Raw genomic sequence first — 21,423 nt, 5'->3', positions numbered from 1 at the left:
CCAAGGCGGTACTACAATGTGACGTCAGGCGACTGCCTTCCACTGATTGGCCAGAGCGTTGTCACTGGAAGAGTCACAAGTGTGGCGTCCGACACGAGAATCAAACCCGCTAATTTTAAAAACACAATGACAACAGCGCCCACTGATCTGTACTGAAACTCTTGTTGTTTTTCATGTGAGTTAATTGACTGCTGTATTGAAAACCACACTGTGGCCCGTAATCGAGGTGGAGCTGACGAGAGGATCGAAAAAGAGAGCGAGACGACGGTAGCCACCGTGTTATGACGTCCCGCCCCTGCTGTGGAGGAACTATGAAGAACTCAGCTGTAATGGAAAAGCACCTAAACTGAGTCGAGTAGAGCCGAGCCGAGCAGAGCTGTAGCCTAACTGTGCAGTGGAAAAGGGCCATAAAATAATCAAAGACAACATCTCTATAATAGGGCACTATTTTTTTTTGTAAGTATATTTTTGGGGCTTTTTTGCCTTTAATTAATAGCATAGTAGTAGAGAGAGACAGGATTCGATATGGGGCCAGCTACAGCAGGACTACACTGTAAAATGTAATTGTATATCTCACTTAAAAAGAAAAGTGACCTTAACTCATTTCAGTTTACTCTGTTGACTATCCTCACTTTTACTTAGTAAAGACAACTTTCTACTGAGGCAAGTAATCAAACTCATCAGCTGCAAGTACCCTGTACTTAGAGGTTTGAGTGAGCAAGACCCATCTGCATCACCAGCAGCAACTCGGCAGCATTCGGCAGCTCTCGTCGAACGCACATGCGCAGTTGCGCACTGACGAGTGACGACGTGCTTTGAATGAAGCCCCGGTAAACCGTCAACAACAAGGCGGCTGCTGCAGCTAGAGACCATAGAGCTAGAGACACGGTAAGTTTCACTGGTTTTGTATGTAGCAAACTTGTAGTCATTATTCTTATCATATAATTTATCTGTTAGTTCAGTTTTGTTTTTCATTTTTGTTGTTGCTGCCAGTCGGTCCTTTGCAGTCATGTGAAAGCTAAAGCTAACTAGCTCTTCATGTGAAGTTACTCGGATAGTGTAACGTTAACATTTAGGGATTTACTGGAGTTTCAGCAAACACAGCATGCTTATTAACGGTTGAAACCCCCCCCCCCCCCCCCCCCCCCGTCGGTCGGACGGGGAGACGGTGAAGTTGAGGGGGAGGGGGGGGGGTTAGCAATTTGAACACACTAGCGCGATTTAGCACGTTTGTTTACCTGTCGATGTGCCTGTGTGCGTGTGCGTGTGCAAGAGAGAGAGCCACAGACACAGTGCTGGTTGATAAGTTTAGTTTTTTATATCATGTACAGCTCTAATCATTTGTGCTATGACTTGGTTACAGTGTAACTGATTGATTTTGTTGTTTCTTTTGCAGGTTTTTATTTCTGAAGACAGAATGCCGTGGATGTGTAAGTAGGCTAACTGTTACTGCTTGTTTTCTTCTGAGGGCTACACTATTATTCAAGACTGGCTTTCCTGTCAGAAGCGGCTGAAGCCTGACATTGCCAGCACACCTGGCATGTCACAAGATGCACATGAAGTTGAAGATTTTTCTAGTGATCCTACAAAGCAAGACAAAAATGAGGCAGAAGCTCAAATCGAAAATTTTGATCATTTATAGCATCAACTTGAGCATAATTTAGCCTCACTCCATGCCATTCAGCAAATTCTCATGAACATGGTGTCAGTGACGATTCAGTCATGAGAAAGATTCCCTCCAAACATGTTTTAAGATGTATATAAAATCTCTAATTTGAATAATAATTTGTCTGTTTTTCCCTCAAAAAACAGACACTATTTTCAAGAGCAAGGGGGGAAGTGTTGGCCAGAAACGTAAGTATCTGCAACAAGTCACACCAGAGGTAAGTTTCTCAGATACAAAGTAACACATTTTTTATCATGTGGGGAACAAAATACTCAACCCCATTGTGTGTGCAGAGCTATTAATTGATTGTCCTTTAAGTGATGTATGTTCTACATTTGTCAGTACAGATATTGCTGCGAAGTGAACGGCAGTCCTCTGGCCTTCCTGTGATCCTTGGAGATGAGAACACAGACTTCTTCAAGACATGCTTTGTAAGTTGTCTTTATCACTATTTTTTTAATTCCACACCACAGGATGTTCACTCTATTTAATTCTGCTCCGTATGTTACATTGATAGCTTTAGTTTTAGTTACTTCTCTACCACTCTCTACCACTACTTTTAGTAGCTGTCTTGTGTTTCTGCCGTGGAAATTCAAGGTGACATCTGATATGTAATTTTGGTGTTATTGCTGCTATTGTTGTTAGGACTGCGAAGACCCAGACATGTCTCACACCGCCCGTGGGATCCTGACCATCGTTCCTGAGGACAGACAGGCCTCCCCTGACTCACTGCGCTTCAGTCTTCAGGTACTGCAATAATTTTGGAAGGAAGAGTTGTCATGGATGACCTTGGAAATCTTCCACATGCCAACAACTGAAGTACACCTTTGACCTCATCCAAAAGGTGCTTGGACACTTGGACATAAATCCCTAATACCAAAAAATACAATCACTCAAAAATCTTCTGATGCAATGACTGAATGTGTTCACAATGTGAATGTGACATGACATTATGGGTCACATTGAATCCTTTACCCTTGTTGGAAAAGTGATATTTTTTTCTTGTTAGATCCTTTTTTGTGGGAGGGAGCCTCATCGCCCTTTCAGACTACTAAATTGTTTTACTAAATGGTGTATGTTCATGAGAAGAAACGACTTTCCTTTCAGCTTTTCTTTTTCCTTTTGTGTTAATGCTGACATGATTGTGGTGATACTGATTACCAGCATTAGGTTCTTTAGCCACTTATCTCAGACTTAATATATGTTGAAAGATATATCTATTGATAGTGCAGTTCTAAACTCATCCACTAAGAATTTAAATCAGAAAGCTCTGAGCAGGTTTCATTGGGAGTTGTCTTAAACATCATGATTACAGTTGCGCATTCAGTTGAAATAGTGATCTTATTTTACATACAAAATATGTAATATAAAAAAAAGGTTAGTGTTTATATTACAAAGTATGTAACCATACCTGAGCCTGGACCCCATTTTTATATGTATTTGTGTTCAGAACAAAAAAGTTTAATTATTAAACTCTGTTTTCCATTCAAACTGTTGTCTGTTGTCTCTTAGTTTCAATAGCTTATCACTTTTAGTTCAGCTTACTTGAACACATCAAGGCAATCGGTTTCCTGATATTTTTCTAGTAATGTGAACTTGTAAAACTTGTAAGGATAACTTATTTTCACGAGTACTGCTTAATTAACATAACTCACAAGTTTAAGTAGTCATAATTGACATTTTATAGTCAACCTAACTAATGATTTTGAGTTAACTTCACTCAAGTTTACTGCCATTATCTGAGTTGTATAAACACAGTTATTTTCAGCTATATCACCTTAAAATGAATTAGCTACTCTACTTGGAAATTTTAAGGCAATCGGTTTCCTCACTTTTTTTAAGTAAAGTGAACTTATTACAATTTACAGTGTATAGCCTCTGCACATGGGGCATCTGCTCTACCAACTGAGCTAAACGACGCCCCTATAATAGGGTACTTTTGTAAAAGTATTCAAATTCCAGCTTAAGACTTAATTAATAATTATCATTTTTAAAATATTTAATTAGTAATGAGCCATAACAACTGGAATGCAACAAATTATTGCAATTTTAAATGATAGTAAGGGGTTTGGTGTTTATCACTTTACAATAATAGAAGTTATATCTACATAAGGTTTCACTGGACAAGCCTTCCCACGCCGCAAAATAAAAACAAAACAAAACAAAACAAAACAAGGGCTCTCTTGGAGATATTTTTCACAAACTGGCATTTTTTTGGTTTAATGGTTTGACCTACAAAATGTTATAGTAGTTGCTTTATTAGACAAATATCTTTAAAAATGTGATTTAAATAATATCCCATTCTAGAAAATGTCACAAATGTGCATTTGTCAGCTGGGAAAGAAAGACCCTTTTTAACGGTGGAGGACCCAGCAAAATAGGATTATAAGTTTCAGGGCAAAATATAGTTGCCATCCACATTGGGTGGTTTATTATGGGATGCTGTTCTTACCCGAAGGCAGGTGGTCTGGCACTGAGATGACAGGCGCATCAGAAACCAATAACTGTGTCTGCTTGCACACTGACTTTCTTCAGCCAAGTTAAACTCAAATATCTGAATGCTCGTACAGTATGTACATTTCTCTCTGGCTCTTATTCTTCCTGACACTCTCTGATTGCCTGTCTCCTCAGCTCAGCTCCAGGAATGTTCAGTTGTGCAGCATTGGTCGGTTCAGGGCAAATATTAGCTGCAGTGGTGATATGGTAGGCTACTAGATTTTAGAGAGACAGAGCCTTTCTCTCATCTAAAGACTGACCATGATGTCTTTACAATGAAGTTGTGGATTGCTATTGTATCACTGATAAATATTCAACTTGACTATTTTTGTGATGTTTTTTCTCTCTTTCTGAATAAGCTTAAGGGGAAATCCACATACCTGTGACCAGTTGCCAGGAAACCAGAAGAAACTCCAGGAAGTCACTACTTCCAGACAAAAATTGTAAAGCAGCCCACCGTATTACCTCAAACTGTCTTTTGTTACACATGTGTGTTTCTATGGATTTAACAAACTAAAGGATCCGCTAACAATTTCCCCTTGTTTCCAGTCCCTCAACCTAAGCTACATTAACTGCTAACTGTATAACTGACATGAAAGTTGCATCATTCTTGTTGAGAAAGTGAATATGTCCAACTTCTGCTTTAAAATTCTATTAACACCCACACACTGTGTAAAAGCCCATACTTTGGTTTGTAGTGTGCCTTAGCTACATCACACAATCATCATCTGTTCAGTGTGGTGGTGCAGTCGCTGCAGCCGGGCGCTATGGGAGAAACCAAGATTTGTATCCTCAAGTGTCCTCAAACCACACTGAACCTCTGGAATATGTGAGCAGAGCGCAAATATAATTTAATTTCTTGAATGTAAATGAAGCATTGAAAAATCCATGTATGTCTGAATGTAGCTGTATTCACTGCCTTCACTCAGACGTGAGCTGTAGTTATTACCCCAGTGTGCCCATGACAACAAATTTGTCTGCGACAAAGTCAACTGCCCCACCTGGTCACCATTAATGTAGGTTTTACTCCATCAAACCATTTCCCACGAAATCCCACATCTGTGATTCACACAACACACACACACTCACCTCACCAGCCCCTCAGGCTGACATGTTTCCCTGCTAATCTGTTTGCACAACTCTGGTGTGACCGCAGGCCAATTACACATCGTCACATGATGCACACCCACAAGAGAGAAGAACTAGGGGGAAAAAAGAAAGAGAAAAGAGCCACCCACTGAGAGCCCCTCTTTCTCAGCTTCTACCCACTTACCCCCTCTTTTTCCTCCCCCATGAACCTTCTCCCTCATGCTCCCTCTCCTCCCAGCTCTCTCACTCATCCCTTCCTCTCCATCTGCAACTCTCCCACTCAGTTTGTGGCTGTAATTACAGCTGCCCATCATCTGGGCTCTCCCTAAACAACGGCACCCCTCAGAGACCACAGTCCCACTAAGGCTCTCTAAGTAAATTTGATTTCTCATCTCATTTACGTTCCATAAACTCAGCCATATGTTTGATATTATATTTAAACTGTTTCCGTGCACGCCAAGAGAGTGTATGCCTTGGGAAAGGTAGAAGAAGCTGTGTTGGAAAAACTGCTCTGGTGAATGACAGGTGAAATTGACCGTGATGTGAGCGAGCAGCAGGGGAAAAAAACTCACACCAACCAAAAAGAAAAGAAGGGAGAGAAACTTCACAGAAGCATCCTTTATTTCATTGTTGTCTTTTTTATTTTGGCACAGGGGGAAACTGTCGAGTGGAGAGAGTGAAAGGTTTCCTGTGTTATTGTTGCTTCTGCTCTCTCCAGTAACACCAAATTGAACAATTTTATTTTCCTCTCCTCTCTTTCCCATCTTGCCAGAGCGGTGTTGGGGGGCTGTTCTGCTTCTTCCCCCTGTTCCCTTGCTCCTGTCCCTGTTCCACCACTTCTCTTTCTCCTAATCCCCCCATTCTTTTCTTTTTTCCTTTTGGTCCATTCTCTCGTGGTAAGGATTGACCAGGTCACACGTCAACAGCAGGGCAGCCAATTTTATCATTGTGTTTATCCCTTTTATGTGCCAAATGGATAAGATTTTTTTCACATAGGACTTGGAAAGAGTGCCAAAGACTTCAGTAAGGCATTTAGACATTACGTTGGTGTCCTTTCCCTCACTGCCCTGCCACAGTAAAAAGAAAGAAAAAGAAATAATCTCCATCCATCCATGCATTCGCTAAACCGCTTATCTTGTTAAAACTAAATTTGCAGCGACTAATTGACTCAGGCCTGTGTCATTACAAGGAACTGAAAAAGTCATGTTCAGCAGCAGTGCAGGGGGGGCTGTGGATGAGGCTACTGGGGCTCTAGCCAGGGGTGTGGGGTCATCCAGAGGGCAAGGACACAGCAACCAGCCCCCCTCAGTCACTCTGGCCCAGACAAAGTTCTGGGAACTCTGATTTGAGAGGTGAAACAGAGGCCTGAGCGCACAAATGCCTAAAATCCCATGAGCTACTGAGGGCAGACTGAGGTAAAAGCAAATTTCTTGACCAGGGGCTGCAGGATTTTTGATGAAGGTTTCAGTAACATGCCGATCCAGGTGGTCAGCTGCTGGTTCAGGACCGTTTATTTTGTTGTTGTTTTTTTTCTCCTTTTTTAAAATAATTGTCAGACATTTAGCTGGTTTAATCAAGATTCAACTGGTATGGCATTTGAAAAATATCCAAATACATACAGTATGAATGTATAACCATATTGTGTATTTGATAAAGAGAGATCCACATGTGCAACCACAAAAAGATCCTTCTGTTATTTGTCATAGGGCGGAACAAGGCCGGAGCGCAGAGGAGGGCTACTGAGAACAGACGGTAACATTTTTCAAACTGGTGACTCAGCTCACTTTGACCTGTGAAGTTCTGTGTTTGTACTTTCACTTACCTCAGTCCCTGTAAAACGGTGAAAACTGGTACCAGAGCATGTGTGTCTGACATCTCGCTAATGGTGCCACAGCCTGTCCTCAGCTTCCATGTCTCTCTACCTGCTGTCTTTCCTGGCCGCCTGTTTGTCTGCCTGTCCGTTTGCCCAGCCGTCCTCTGTGCGACACTTCACTCTCTCTATGACTGCCTACTTCACTTCTTGCCTGCCTGTTGCTCTGTGGGTTTGACTGTCTGCCTCTTTTTTTCCCCCTGCTACAAATAAGAGGTGCTCTTAGATGGAGAGGTGTGTGAAGGGCGTGCGTGGAGGCAGGGGTGGGGGGGTTTAGGACGAATGACAGGATTTATGCACTCCCTAATAAATTTTACGAGTGGAGCCTTGTTTCAAGAGCTACAACTGGCAGTTTTCACTTCAGTCAGGGACTCAGGGACCAAGTTGAGCACATGCACACTCAGTATGTAGCAGCAAAAAAAAAGCAGTCTTTGGGGTTAGTTCCTCTGAGTTCTTACAAGCATGACATCAATGGTTTACAAGGCCAAACAACTCCATCAACTCCTTCCTGACAAAGAGCATGTGTCTCTGCACATCCGAGCCTCACTTAAACTAAATCATTTTGAATTGACTTAACAACAAGACCAGTTTATAAAATCTGAACTTGGGCTGAAGCTTTAACTGAATTTTGAAAAGGCTACATTATTGCAGACCATGGCAAGTTCCCAGTTGCTGAACCTATGGTGACCGTCACCTACGTTAAAAAGGTGTGTGCAACTCAGTGGCAATGTGGTCATTTTTGAAAACTTCTTGTAAAGCACTTCCTTTCTGATCTAAGAGCAGTAGGAGAATCAAAATGTTATTTTCCTGAATAAGTGTCGCAGACAATATTGCAAAATAAAAAGGGACATTTGTGCTCCCCACAAATCTGACTGGATAAAAGAACATAAAAACTTAACATAAAACATTATTATTCAACTTGCAGGACAATGCAAATGGTGTGAGAGTGAAAATGAGCATGAACATGTGTGTTTTTTGGGGAAAAAAGAGGGTATAGAGAGGTGAGAGGTGCAGGGGCAGGGTGTAAGCAGAGCTGAAGTGGTCCACTGGGTTGTGTATAATGGGGACAGGGCCGAGGGGGCAGAAAGACGCATGGGTCACATTAAACCCAGGTTCAGTGAGAGGACTCTGCTAATGCTACCTAATCCCAGACAAGCCGGTCTCAAAGCACACACACACACACACACACTGACACACTACATGCAGTTGTTCTTTACTGGCACCTATTTATGAGTGCTGGCCTGGGGTGTGTGTGAGAGGTGTGGTGGTGTGTGTGGCTGATGTCACAGGCAGTCTAAGACGCTGAGTTCATCTCGCACCACCAAGCATCCAACATGGAAATCTGCATGCCATGGTGCACTGGAAGTCTTTTTTTTCCATGTTCACCACACCGGGTGATATAGATAAATACGCCGCACTGTCTGGTTACTTGTCGGGTGCTCTCCAATGACCCTTGCTTATTAGCACTAACACAAGTTATTATTTATGGCTGTTGTGTTGTTAAACCCAAGTTCCTCAGTGATTTTCAATATAAATGGTGTGGACAGAAATCAGAACATTATTATTCTACCACCACTATACTTGTCCCATTTAGGCCCAATCGTCTGTGTCTGCTCAAATTCTTGCAGCAGATCTCCTGTGGTTGAACAACATGTGATCACACACTTAAAGCAGTAAATGTTTGGAAGCAGACCAAAGCTGCCAGTATGTTTCATCAGAACAGCTTGTTGGATTTGTAAATCGCGTCAGACCTTTCTAAAAACCTGACAAGTTAACATTCAGATCCAGTTCACACAGTGATTGGTGAGTTGTGCAGACTTGAATAAGGAGCCACGTTTTGAAGCTGTGTTTTTTCAGTCTTTACATAACTATTTATTTCTCTTTTTGCATGAGCAACCATGTCTGGTGATATCGTAGAGCTTTTTTTTCTGTAAATCAATACAAGCCAAAATGATGACAGGCACTCCATACCGACTGTGACTTAATGTTGTGTTATTGTAATGATGTACGTGCCGTGCAACCAATAACATCAGGACAGACATAGATCATACCTTCAGGTTAAAAGCGGATGAATCATGAAAGGCAAAAGTAGTAAAACTAAAAGAATTTTGGAAGCCAAAAGAGCCAGCTCTTATTGGTGAGCTGAGCCACATGATCCGTCACACTAAAGAGAGGGGATTCCCATCACTAAGCGCCACACCACAGATGTCCTCCACAGTTGGAAACAGTGTGACACTGTGTTGGGAGTTGCAACCTCGTCAGTGGCAGCAGGTCAGGGTGGTGGGATCAATGATGAAATATTGACATGGAAGTCTCTTGTTTACTTCCTGTTACCTGCAAGCAGTCAACACTGATTTCTTTTAACCATGATAACAAATGTGATTAATTGTGTGCAATTGTGTATGGCACTGAGCTACGTATATGATGTAATTTAGATTGATACAGATGAAGGTTTAAAAAGAGGTTGAAATACTAACACCCAATGAATGAATGTATTTACAATCTGTAAACTGTTGTTCTGCATTTAAGCCCCATCTCAAAGTTAAAGCTGGATAAAATGTCACTCCAAACCTTCAGTAGTGTTTTAGTAGTTTTTTTTTTTTTTTTTTTTTTTTTTTTTTAATGTTTTGTCTTTATGTAAAGCACATTGAGTTGCCTTGGTATGAAATGCGCTATATAAATAAAGATGCCTTGCCTTGCCTTGCCTTGCCTAGTGCACATGTTACATCACAGATACGCACTTTGATCTAGTGGTTTCCGCTGGGCTAACCTGGTTAAACAAAGGTTATAAAACAACAACGTCCCAAAAGACAACAACATTCCAGAGGGGCCAAGTGGGTCTCTGAGGAAATCAGTCAGTCACATTCCTGTCTGTGATCAATCAGCCTCTGGCCCAGACAACCTGAGATTAACCTCAGCCTTCTTGGAAACTACCTGCCCTTCCCATAGAAAACAACCTCCAGCCCTGTACAATTTACTGCAGTTTCCCTTGTTGTGATGAGCAAAATATGTAATAAAGAATCATAGTCTCTCTCTCTCTCTCTCTCTCTCTCTCTCTCTCTCTCTCTCTCTCTCTCTCTCTCTCTCTCTCTCTCTCTCTCTCTCTCTCTCTCTCTTTCTCTCTGTGCGTGTGTGTGTATTTGCATGTCTTTGGGAGAACCTGCCTGCAGGATATCACTTTGAACCACAGTTCGATTTGCTGCAATTTCCACTGTTGGGATGACAAAATAATTATACAAAAACAGAGTGCAAAGCTTGCATGTGTGCACTTAACAACTTTGGTCCTCATTTGAAAAGCAAGAAGAAGAGGAGTGAAGAGTACAGATAGATCCACAGTGTGACGTGAGGCTGTTACAATTTAAGCAGGATGGATCACTTATTTTCTCCACCAAAGGGAGCATGTGGGCGAAGAAAGAAGGGAAGGATTTGGCACACCGAGCACTAAAGTATGGAAGAGCACTCCGACCTGCCACGCTTTACTCGCTGCCTCAGTCAGTGGCGTTCAGCTCAGTGACAATGTGGTGGAGTCATTACCTCCGTGCTCTCAGGTACTCGAGAGTGAGAAGGGACATGACCTCTGTTGGATTCACTGTGCAGAGACAATGCAAAGTTTATAGAGGAGGAAAGAGGAGATAAGTAAATAAATCACCATTAATTAGCAAAGTTTTTGAACAAAGATCAAAGTTTCGCACCTTGCAAGCATGAATTACTGGCTGGTAAACTTGCCTCCTTTAACTTTGAATACATGAGTAAGTGGCGGTAAGTGGAGAAAGTGGAGTTGACTGGAGTTTTTCCAGTTAAGAAAACACTCAAATTGTGGCACTTACTTTTAACGGAACATTTCTTGCAGCCACTTTGTACCATTCTTCCCTCAACTACTGTCTGCTGCCTGCAATCAAAGTCAATCATGACTTTAACTTTCTTTTTTTTCTCTCCACGTTTTTCTTGCAAAATATGAATGAATAAAAGAAGCTGTAATTTATACAGTCGCCAAGTGCACAGTGCCCCTGTTTCCTCAGCGTCCATATCTAGCCTCTTCACCTCGCCGTCAGCCTCCAGTGTTCTGGCCAGCACATAATTGTCTAAGTGCTTCTGGATGGCAGCAGGCTATTTGGTCATTAAGGGACCTATTAAGTCATTAGTGCAACAGTGGGACTGCCGTCTGCCTGCCGACAGGACCAGATGATCGACCTGATACGTGTTGCCTCACAGTTTTCCACATATTTGTGCAGGTAATTATGGCTTAGATGTGAAACACCCTCAGATGTCATGCTTAAAGAGGGGATACACGTCGCCAGCACACTTTAAAGGTAATCTCCTCCTCCCCTTCTCCTCCTCTTCCTCCTCCTCTTTTTCCACTCACTGTGTGTGTGTGTGTGTGTGTGTGTGTGTGTGTGTGTGTGTGTTGATGTGTATGTATGTGTGCGGATGAGCAATGGGTTAGCAATGAGACAACCAGAGCCTCGGGACATGTCAGTGAGAAAGATAGGGAGCAAGAAGAGCCGAGCAGAAATCCAAAAGGAATGAGGAGGTCAGAGAAAAAGAGGAGCAGAGTGCAGACTCAGAATCGCTTTTTCCATCAGTCAGACGCTGCAGCCAACACATCCCTTCAAACCCAAACTTACACACCCGTCACGGAATGTAAATATTTGGATATGGGTAAGGTTGGATGTTACTTAATTCCTCCCTTTAAAGATGTCCTGTTTAGGTGAACACGGTCCAAGGAACACAAAGCATTCAGCATGATTTGATACGACGCATGAGAATCTTATTTTGATTTAATTTCTCTTAGCAACCCTTCGCCCAGCCTTTGGAGACATTCACAACTCTGGGCCCATTTTCTACTTACCATAAATGCTCATCAAGTAACTGCCATGCAAAGCCAGAGAGCTCTGGATCTGCACAGAGGAAAACATTCCTCCTGGTCATGCATTGTATTTTACTTTTACCGTTTCAAAAATCATTTTCAAATCAGCAATTTGTCCTTGGACCATATACTTTATGTGGTCTAATCTGAATTACAAAGCACAAATCACACTGAAATTCATAGTAATAATGGAAAACACAGACTGTGTTCATCTAATTCAAAGCCTCAAACTGAACCACATGGGTACATTTCATTTTAATCAACATAAATCAGAAAAATAAATCTCATCAAATGTTTATATCGTAATTAAATACATTGTTGCGCTTTGCTGTGATCTTAGCACCTGTGAGGCTATGACAGAAGGCCTCAGCTGGAAGACTTATCCAGCAGGAAAGATGGCACAGGAGCTGGCCTGGTTGAAATAGATACATCAGACTGTCACTGAAGCTGTAAACATGGCTCCGAAACCAGATTCTGTCACCTACCACCCTCCCATCCCCTAAAAGCCCTAACCCGGTTCAGCCCTAAGGCAACTGACCATCAGCCTCTCTCTCTCTCTGTCTCTCTCTCACACACACACACACACACACACACACACACACACACACACACACACACACACACACACACACACACACACACACAAACGCACACAAACACACGCACTAGTCCACGCTGATGGAAACTCGGCTTGGTCAGAGGTTGAGCCAGGTACTCTATCAGATTGGGTGCTGCCTGCCTGCTCTGCAGTGCCCAGACTGACCCTAGCAGACTGCCAGTCTCCTTACCGCTCCGCTGCTCGGCGGCTCCAACATCACCTCCCACCGTGACCTTTGACCTCTGCCCAGGAGGCAGGCGCCACCAATGTGATGTAATTTCTCTCCGACATGGGCCAGTGGCCTCGGCTGCAATGCGACCCAGTGAAAATAAATATGGGTGTTTATTTGGTGAGTGTGAGAGAGGCCCACAGGCTGGAGCCACCCTCAAGTTTCCCAAAAGTAGCCTTGCACCAAAGCCATTCTTGTTCCACATCTTGGCTCCAACAATATACAGTATCTAGGTGGAAACAAGCCACTATGGTTTGGTACTGTGCACCACCGGTATGCTGCACCGATGGGATGCGGAGACCACTGAGATCCTTCCACAGGCCTCCAGGCCTCAGCACATTTCAGCAAAAGGACTTTTCATCTTCCTGGTCATTATGTATACATTTACTTGATAAGTCGTGATGGTTATTTAGCAATCCACCCATGAGGTAAAAGGAATATATTGACCCATGGCACTTGAACCCTCTTGGTACAAGCCGACCCGCCCAGCTGTCAACCTCCATTGAACTCCACAGAATTGGAGAAGAACCATGCATCAGGAGAACCCGCCTTTGTTTCCAAGGTCTCTAACCTCCCTCTCACAGAGACATGACGTCCACACCTACAGAGACCATAAAGACATCTCAGACAGACAGAGGTCTCATTAGACCACAATAGTACAGGGAGGCCTCTGGCACACTCAGCGTCTCTCCGTCCCCTCCTACGCTACCACCAACATCACCACTACAAACAGATTACTGCACTGAAATGCTCACTGTGGCCTCGCCTATCCCACACAGGATGATGTATTTGCTGTGTCCCCCTTTTTTTGTACAAAGACGACGTCCTCTGAGGTCACATGTCCCCCTGGCAACAGCCTGTGGAGCTACACAAACCAGTCAGTGACTCGCACTAGTGCTGGAGCTCCTTCCAGGTGCCTATGACAAATCCCCAACACAATAGATGATGAATCACCAGTGTTCACGCTAAGTGCAAAGTTACAGCAAATTCTAAGCAGCTACTTTTTTATTGGGAATAAATAATACGTGGGCCAGCAGAGTTTGGAACACTTCCCAACTCAGATCTCCCTTTAACAATTGCTCATGTTTCAGATTAGCGTTCACGGTGAGACAATGCACATCCGTCTCTCCTGTATTCTCAACCCCACGGCTGCCTTTGCACTTTCTCTGCTCCCCGGTCAGTCTCTATCACTGCCTTTCTCTCTCCACTATATCACTTCTCTTTCCTCTGATTCCCACCCACGCATTTTCTCTTTGTCTATCCATCCTTTTCTGACCTCATCGCCGTTACAGTCAAGCATGGAGGGAACCAATCAACCATAGTGTTCAGATTAAATCACAAATTATTATAATTGAGAATAATGGTTTCCATGTCAGTTTCAGTTCAGCTCTGAATTGTTCTCATACATATCTGGAAACAAGGGGATTGGAAGCTCAGAGGTTCAGTGGTACTTGTGCTGTGCTGGGGTGAAATTCAGCTTATCCGTGATCCAATTTTGATTGAATTTCCGTGACAATAAAACTCTTATCTGAATCTGAGCACCTGTCTTGTAAAGGTTTTACTGTCCTCTGTAAATTCAGTCAATTCTGCCTGTGTTTTCACGATCGATTATGAGGATGGAAGTCAAACAGAAGCTCTCCAGAAATGAAAAACACTGTTTTCTAAAGTTGGACACTGCTACTACCGCACTGTTTTACATAGTAATTTAAAACTGTGTTGTGTTTAGGGTCAGCGTCTGCCAGCAGTAGTTCAGAAACCGACGCTGCCTCGAAGACGACAAAGGCAAGAGACATGAATGCCTTAATAACACAGAAACGTATAGGAAACAACAGACTTCGAAAGCTGCAAAGCCCCGCTAACAGCATTACCACTTGTCCTCTTCATTGCTGAGAAGCATGTGTGCCTTGCTGAGCTTATTTCTAGGGGCAGAAAAGCTCTCAGGCATGTGCAGGGCAAGCAGTGCGACTTTGACAGCGTAGTTAGGAGGTGTTGATGAAAGAGGAGAGGCTAGGAGCCCACTGACTCTCAAATTAGCCCCGGAGCCCTCCGACCTGTCACATGGAGGCTTAAGTCTTCACAGATTCTGTTGCACTGAGCTGCCAATGTGCATGTATGGAGCTTTGCATGCTTACAGTATGCCTTCGTGTGTGGCGTGCCGTGCATGCAAAGCACATGTGTTGGGTTATGAATACATACACACACACACACACACACACGCTGAGATGTTTTTTCTTCTGTCATATTGATCAAAGGTTGTATTAGAACACAGCATCATCCTCTTGCTCATCACAGATTTTCCTGGGACCTCCCAGGGTTTGAAAAATGCTCCCCAACCTCCAAGTTATAGGTGACCTCCATCTGACAAATTCCGGAAATAGATGCATATTCCCATCGTTTCTTTATCAAGACACAAGAAATTAAGGATGGATCCACTCCTTACATTTTTACTCGTCAAATAAATAGGTTATTACATTCATCTTTCAGTCTCTAAATGCAATGCGTTACCACAGAGAGTTAGACAGACAGTCCGCACTCATGAAAGAGAGAGCTCTCTGCTCCTCTCACCTTCTCTTATCTCTTCTGCATGTGCACTGCTCAGCCTGAAACTCACTTTGCAGATTCAGCTGTGGAGTGTGTTTGTTCAGTGAGGTGGAGGGACATCCATAACCGTAAAGCTGTCTCCCGCAGACAAGTTTTAGTCGCCTTTTTTCCTCCTCATATTGTACTCTCCCACATTCTCTGACTGTTTCTCCTGGGGAAGGTGCAACAACGAAAATCTGCGCACATACACTCAACTTTCACAGTGGATTACAGAGCCCTATTTCTTGTCCTCAGAGCTACTTTACTACAAACAGAGGGATACAGGATACACAATCATAGGATCTTCTCATGCCCCCTCTAGGCCTGGATTGCCCTTGCAATTTCTCCAGCTCTTCCAGCTGTGTACACACAAGGACTCAGATGCTAGAATGAAAAGAAGAAAAAAAACATGCTTAGTTTATTCCTCTTACCTGAGAGAAGTTGAGCCCATTGAGGGGGTGGCACTGCTCCTCCACCCGCTCTACTGCTCCTGTTGTCTTCCCCATCCTCTCCGCTTCTTGAGCCAAGAACAGGTCCAGCACCGGTGTCCCCCTGGACCGGACGTCCCACTCGGTCAGGGAGTTGACCATCAGCATCACCCACACGGGCCTTTTCCTTTCCCAGTTCCCAGCGATGGCATTGAAAAGGTAGTCAGCATACAAGCCGCGGCCACGCTGGTCGGCGGTCATCCAGTAAGGCATCATGTGTTTAACGTAGTCCAGGTGGCGTTTTAGGCGGCGGTACAGGTCCCGAGGTAGCAGCATCTGGAGGTTCTCCCCGTGGGGGAGCAGCTGGCAGCTCGTCAGCTTGGAAATGGTCAGAGGGTCGGTGAGGTCTAGCTCAAAGAAAACATTGGGGCTCTTGTGGAAAGCCTGCTTGGAGCTGTCGGGCATAAAGTCCCAAACTCGTGTGTAGGGAACGTGGATGGTACCAAATAAGTACGAAGGTGGATGAGGAGGCGCACGCTTTATTCTCCACAGGAAGGAGTTCATGTCACTTTGCTGCGGCAGAGTGAGAGGAAGGAGAAGAGGAAAGACGAGAAAAGATGAGGGTTAAGATTTTGAGAGCAAAAGGAAACAAAAATACCAGAGCCATCATGTTGGAGTAGCTCAACTTGCTTTAAAACTAATGCTGACACATTTTTCCTCTATTGTGGTTAGCTGGCTCATGGGCTCGGGTCAACAAGTTAAAGATTGAAATACCATTTTGAGATGACGGCAGCTCGGGGCTGTGCTGCGAGGGCTTGCTGCTGTGGTGCAGGCAGGGAGTTTATAGAGGGGCCTTCTGGGCTGTAAACAGACCCCCGTGTATTGTTGAGGTGCATACCATGGTTGCCTAAGCCTCTTTCGGCCTGGGAAACATTTTGAAGGCTGCAGTGCAAATATACTGCACTGGAGCTCATAAAAGCCAAAAGCTGAAAGAAACCTGCTCTCCATTGTGACCCCACTGTGATACTTTTGTTTGTGATTTTTTTTTCACCAGGCAGGGAGATGTAGTGCTGACAGCTTCAAGTACAACACTGTTTTTGTCCTTTATGGTTTATATTACAGGAAGTGTTTGTCTATGGCGGTTATCTTTACACAAAACAATGTCACAATGTAAATTCAATTATCACATCCGCTCTAAATGAACATAAGGGCTCTATTGCATTTAAAATATGGTTCTTGTTAAAAGCTATGAAAATGTGCTGTGCATGTGCTTTGACTTTGATGTTGGCATTATTCAAATATGAAGAAAAAAAAGAATTAGCTTTTATAAACAATATCAAACTTTTGGCTTCTGAGACACAGTGTAATCAGGCATTTGAGGGATGAAGCCCATTACTGTAAAATAAAGTTATTCTTAGAAAATGTTTACTTCTAAAATTTAATCAAGATTTCCCTCAGCTGTGTTCCAATTATATTGCACACTGCCAACGCTTTTCAAATAGCTGCCAAACGCCAGTGGAGTCTTCTTGCGGGATGTTCTGTTATCATCATAATTAACTGCAGAGAACATACAGCATATTCTGGCACAACCTCCTTCTAGACAAAATAAATCAAAAGTGCTATATTTAATTTCAGAGCCCTCGCACATACTGTACGCTGACGTGTTTAAGCCGTTCCTAAGTTTCTAATTGAATTTTCACATTGGCCGAGTTCAGCCGGCACTGCAGGGGAACCTGGAGGGTTTGGACGGCATTAGATGCATAAGTACGTATTTCATCATATTTGTGAGGCATGGAAACCTGAAAAGGCGTTTTTTTCTTCTTCTTCTGAACGTGCAGCATTTCGGTAATTTCTTCAAGTACAAACTGTGCGCTGTATAGGCCTCCCCATGAGTGGAGGACGTGGAAAGTGTGCCTGTCTGCGTCCTCCTGAGGAGACAGTCTGAAGCTAAAGCTGCGTGGTCTTTTCTGGAGAGCCCCGACTCCCTTTTTATGGGGAAAATTGCTCTTAACAGAAAACAGAGACCACTGTACTGACGCATTACAAATCACACGAAGCGGAGGAGCACGGAGCCCTCTGTGATCTCTGACAACAGATCCGTTATCCGCGCATAGGACGTAATGCACTAATGAAACATAAGCCTGTGATCTCCAAACGACTCCTAAATGACCACCTCAGCATCGTGAGCTGCCAAGTGTCATTTTTAAAGCCTTTCTGTTGCAGCGGTCATATATTTAATTTAGTTGTGTTTTTTCCCTCTCTCTCTCGCTCTCTCCAGGAGAAGCGTTTGCAGTCATGATTTTGATTAACTCCCATTCTTTCCATCATGTGCGTTCACAGTGGGAGGCAGACGGACCGGCAGACACGTTATAATAATTGAGCTGGAGTGTATAGGCTGTATGTGACTGGATGCTCTGCGCTGCTGCTGCTGCACTTCCTCAACCCACATCCATAATTTTACCAATATGCCCGATAAGTGCTTTAATAGGCCGAGTGCTACGCTGAAACACGATCACTTCAGAAAGGTCAGAAACTCTTTCCAAATGAAGTCAAGTCACCCGTGGGTGTTCCCCACTTGCGTTTGTCACATAAACAGCCATAAAGTTGGCGAGCAGTAAGGATTTCTCTTGGCATAGTCTACATCTTTGATTTCTAAGGCCTGGATCTCCTCATAGAGCAGGGTCAGAAATAACCGAGCCAACATGTTTAAAGGCGTTAGATCCCTCAACAATTATTATTTATCCATAAATGTTTTATTTTTATTATTATTATTATTATTATTATTATTATTATTATTATTATTATTATTATTATTATTATTATTATTATTATTATCTGGTTTTAATCAGGATCTGCATTGGTAGTCCACATGAATCCGGTTAATATTGTTACATTTAAATTTGTATTCCAGCTTTTATCACCATTTGATCTCATTGCACATCATTTTATTATCTAATAATATCAGACATTCAACTTTTTAAAAGATCGTAACCTTTGACCTTATACCTGATCATGAAATTTTACTTTTATGATAAATTCAAAGGATGATTCTGCTCCCAAAGGCTGAGGACATAGCTGGTGTAAATGTAGCCTATAAGTCAGTGTTATTAGTCTAGCCAGTTGCAACTTTGGAAAACTTTGACAAGTGTCACTGTCCTCCTTCAGCTCTGAAGGCGCAAGAAAGTGTCACATCGCATACAGTTATGTCAGGTCGGATTGTGTGTTTGGTTTGATGAATTGCTCCAACGCGACTCACCGACTTTGGCGCCTCGCACTGCCTCGGTCTGTCCGGTCGCTCTGCGCCCCAGGGTGTCACAGTGTGCAGGAGAGCGCTCAGGAAGACCCAGCTGAATCCCGGCAGGCAGATCATCGTGTCGAGGTGAGCGGACACTGTGACACTCAGCTCCCAGGAGACCTGTTATCTCGGTGCTCTCTTTTCACTGCCCCTCTCTCCGGCTTCCCTCTTGGAATTAAAAAAAAAAAAAAAAAAAAAAAAAAGTTAACGTTACCGGTGGCCTCTGGGCTCACATGTGTCGCTCGGCTGGAGGACCATTCCTCCTCTTTGCCATTGCCGACGCTCTCCACCTCTTAGTTCGCCTCTTTCTCAGACGTTTTTTTCCCTGTGTCCGTGCAGCTCGGCGCAGTCCTGAAGCAGGAGCTGAAAACTCTTTTGGAGAGTTTTCCGCGGTGCGCTCCGCAACTTTGGAGCGTCTTGACTGGAAGGGAGGGAGGTGGGACGATATGAGTAGTACCCACCAGCTCCCCCACCACCACCACCACCCCCAACCCACCTTCTCCACCACCCCAAAACGTTCAACATACACACTCAACAAACACACACAAGACACACACCGCTGCTTCTTTGGAGAGGAGGGAGCGCAGGTTCAGGGAGGGATGACAGATTTGCGTGAGTAAAGCCCCACAAAACTGAACCAAAAAGAGCGCGGGGTGGTGAGTGACTGCTCTCATATTGTTCTTATAGCGTCCTGTAGTGTGAGCTTGGACTTAAACTCATACTGAATCCTATAGAAGCAGAATGAAACCGACTATATCTCAGCCAGGTTCGATTTTGGTATCATGTTTTTTGAAAAGCACCGATTTGTTATTAGATACTACATTAGCATGGTGGTATTCAATACATATATAACTACAGGGATTTCTGTGGTATCACTTCTTGATCTAAAGTAACTTCAAGGTGTTGAAATCCAAAGCAAAACTCTTGATGTCAACATCCACTTAATACCTTTCTTTAAATAATTTAACCACATTGCATAGTCTTTCTGGAGGGTATATGTCTGGGCTCTGTTCATTTTAAGAAAACAATGTCACCAATAATACAGAGCCTGGAGGGCAGGTGGCATACGTATGCAGCTCTGGCGAGTCATACTTCTGTTTTGTTTGGATTTCAGCAGAGTCTTTCCCAAAGATGTATATGAACAATTCTTCACATGTTGACATGTGCTTCCTCCTCAGTGGGATTACATTTATCTCTGTCTCTCTCTGTTTAACCACCCTGCAGCAGTATGTAGTATTTGAGCATGTGAGGGTCACACGTGATTAATGGTCACAAATAAACAAGTCCGAGTAAAGACAACTGTGAGAAGTGCTTTATTTATTTTCAGCCCGGCTCTCCTCTTAAGATGTGCTGATGTGGAGCAGGCGGATCTGAAATAAATGCTCATGATGAGAGAAAGTGGCCCCCTCTCTGTGCAGGCCGCCATGTCAGCGCTCCACTACTCAGCTATGACCTCAGTTATTGTCCAAGTGGCAGACAGTGTGACAGAGTCAAGTAGTGGGAAATTTATCATGGAGACCCCTCAAACAAGTGGCACCGGGGCCCCTCCCAGGCCAGAGGCAGACAGACCTTGGACAAGCAACTCTTTGTCCTCGGTCATGTTCTCCCCTCCTCTCCACTCCTCTTCTCACCACTCGGCGCTCACTTCTGTTACTGGGCAGCTCTGTTAGCGGCCCACTGCCCCTGTGCGCTCATTGTGTTTTCCATTCAGATTGGGCAGTTTGCACCGAGTGTCTTTGATCAGTGTGTGTTTTTAACACAGCTCCACGTTGTAAAACTCTGACACCTCTGCCCTTTCACCCTTGACCCTGGCTGCCATTCATCAAGAAGAGTCAATATTTCTTTGTTTTATGCATCTACACAACTTCAGTTCAGCCTCAGATGCTTTTTAATTCATGTAGGCATAGGGGAATAACACAATAGAACCATGTTGATGTAATCTAATCTTTTTATCCTTGCTGCTCTGTTTCTCCCCTTTGTGGCGCTTGCTCTGAGACAGGTGTGGGATTTCAGTTAGCGGTTTCATCTGCTCTAATATGGCCACCTGTGGACTCAGGTACCAGCTTTAACCACACCTTGCAGAAGGCTTCTCTTTGAAGGAGCTTTTCACATTCTTGGCCGGTAAGAAGCCAGCTTATGAGCGGCTGGCCACAGGAGATTCCTGGACTGGGGCCAGCGCTTACAGCATAGCGCACATATAGCTGGGGACGAAAGAAGACTTTAAAGTTAATGTTCTGTTAGGAGACCACAGAAACGCTCACTTGCAGAACGCACATCTGGGGAGGCATTAGAAAGAGAGAGACAG

The 21,423-nt window shown here is 43.6% G+C and overlaps 1 protein-coding gene across 2 annotated transcripts in view; it reads right to left on the bottom strand.

Annotated features, from left to right (window-relative positions):
* trabd2b (TraB domain containing 2B) overlaps nt 1-19,193 on the bottom strand; it is a gene marked incomplete at both ends in the record, with an annotated part of 76,545 nt that extends 57,352 nt beyond the window's left edge. For both annotated transcript variants that reach the window (XM_083970845.1, XM_083970846.1), the window contains 2 exons: nt 15,827-16,396; nt 19,080-19,193. In XM_083970845.1, coding sequence (XP_083826971.1) covers nt 15,827-16,396; nt 19,080-19,193 — 684 coding nt within the window. The remainder of the gene's footprint in view (nt 1-15,826; nt 16,397-19,079) is intronic.
* Between the last annotated feature and the right edge of the window lie 2,230 nt (nt 19,194-21,423).

This window comes from Trachurus trachurus (assembly GCF_905171665.1).
Source record: "Trachurus trachurus genome assembly, chromosome: 4".
NCBI classification, from domain to species: domain Eukaryota; kingdom Metazoa; phylum Chordata; class Actinopteri; order Carangiformes; family Carangidae; genus Trachurus; species Trachurus trachurus.
Note: the sequence above shows the minus strand (reverse complement) of the source record. Positions and strands in the feature narration are given on the sequence as shown.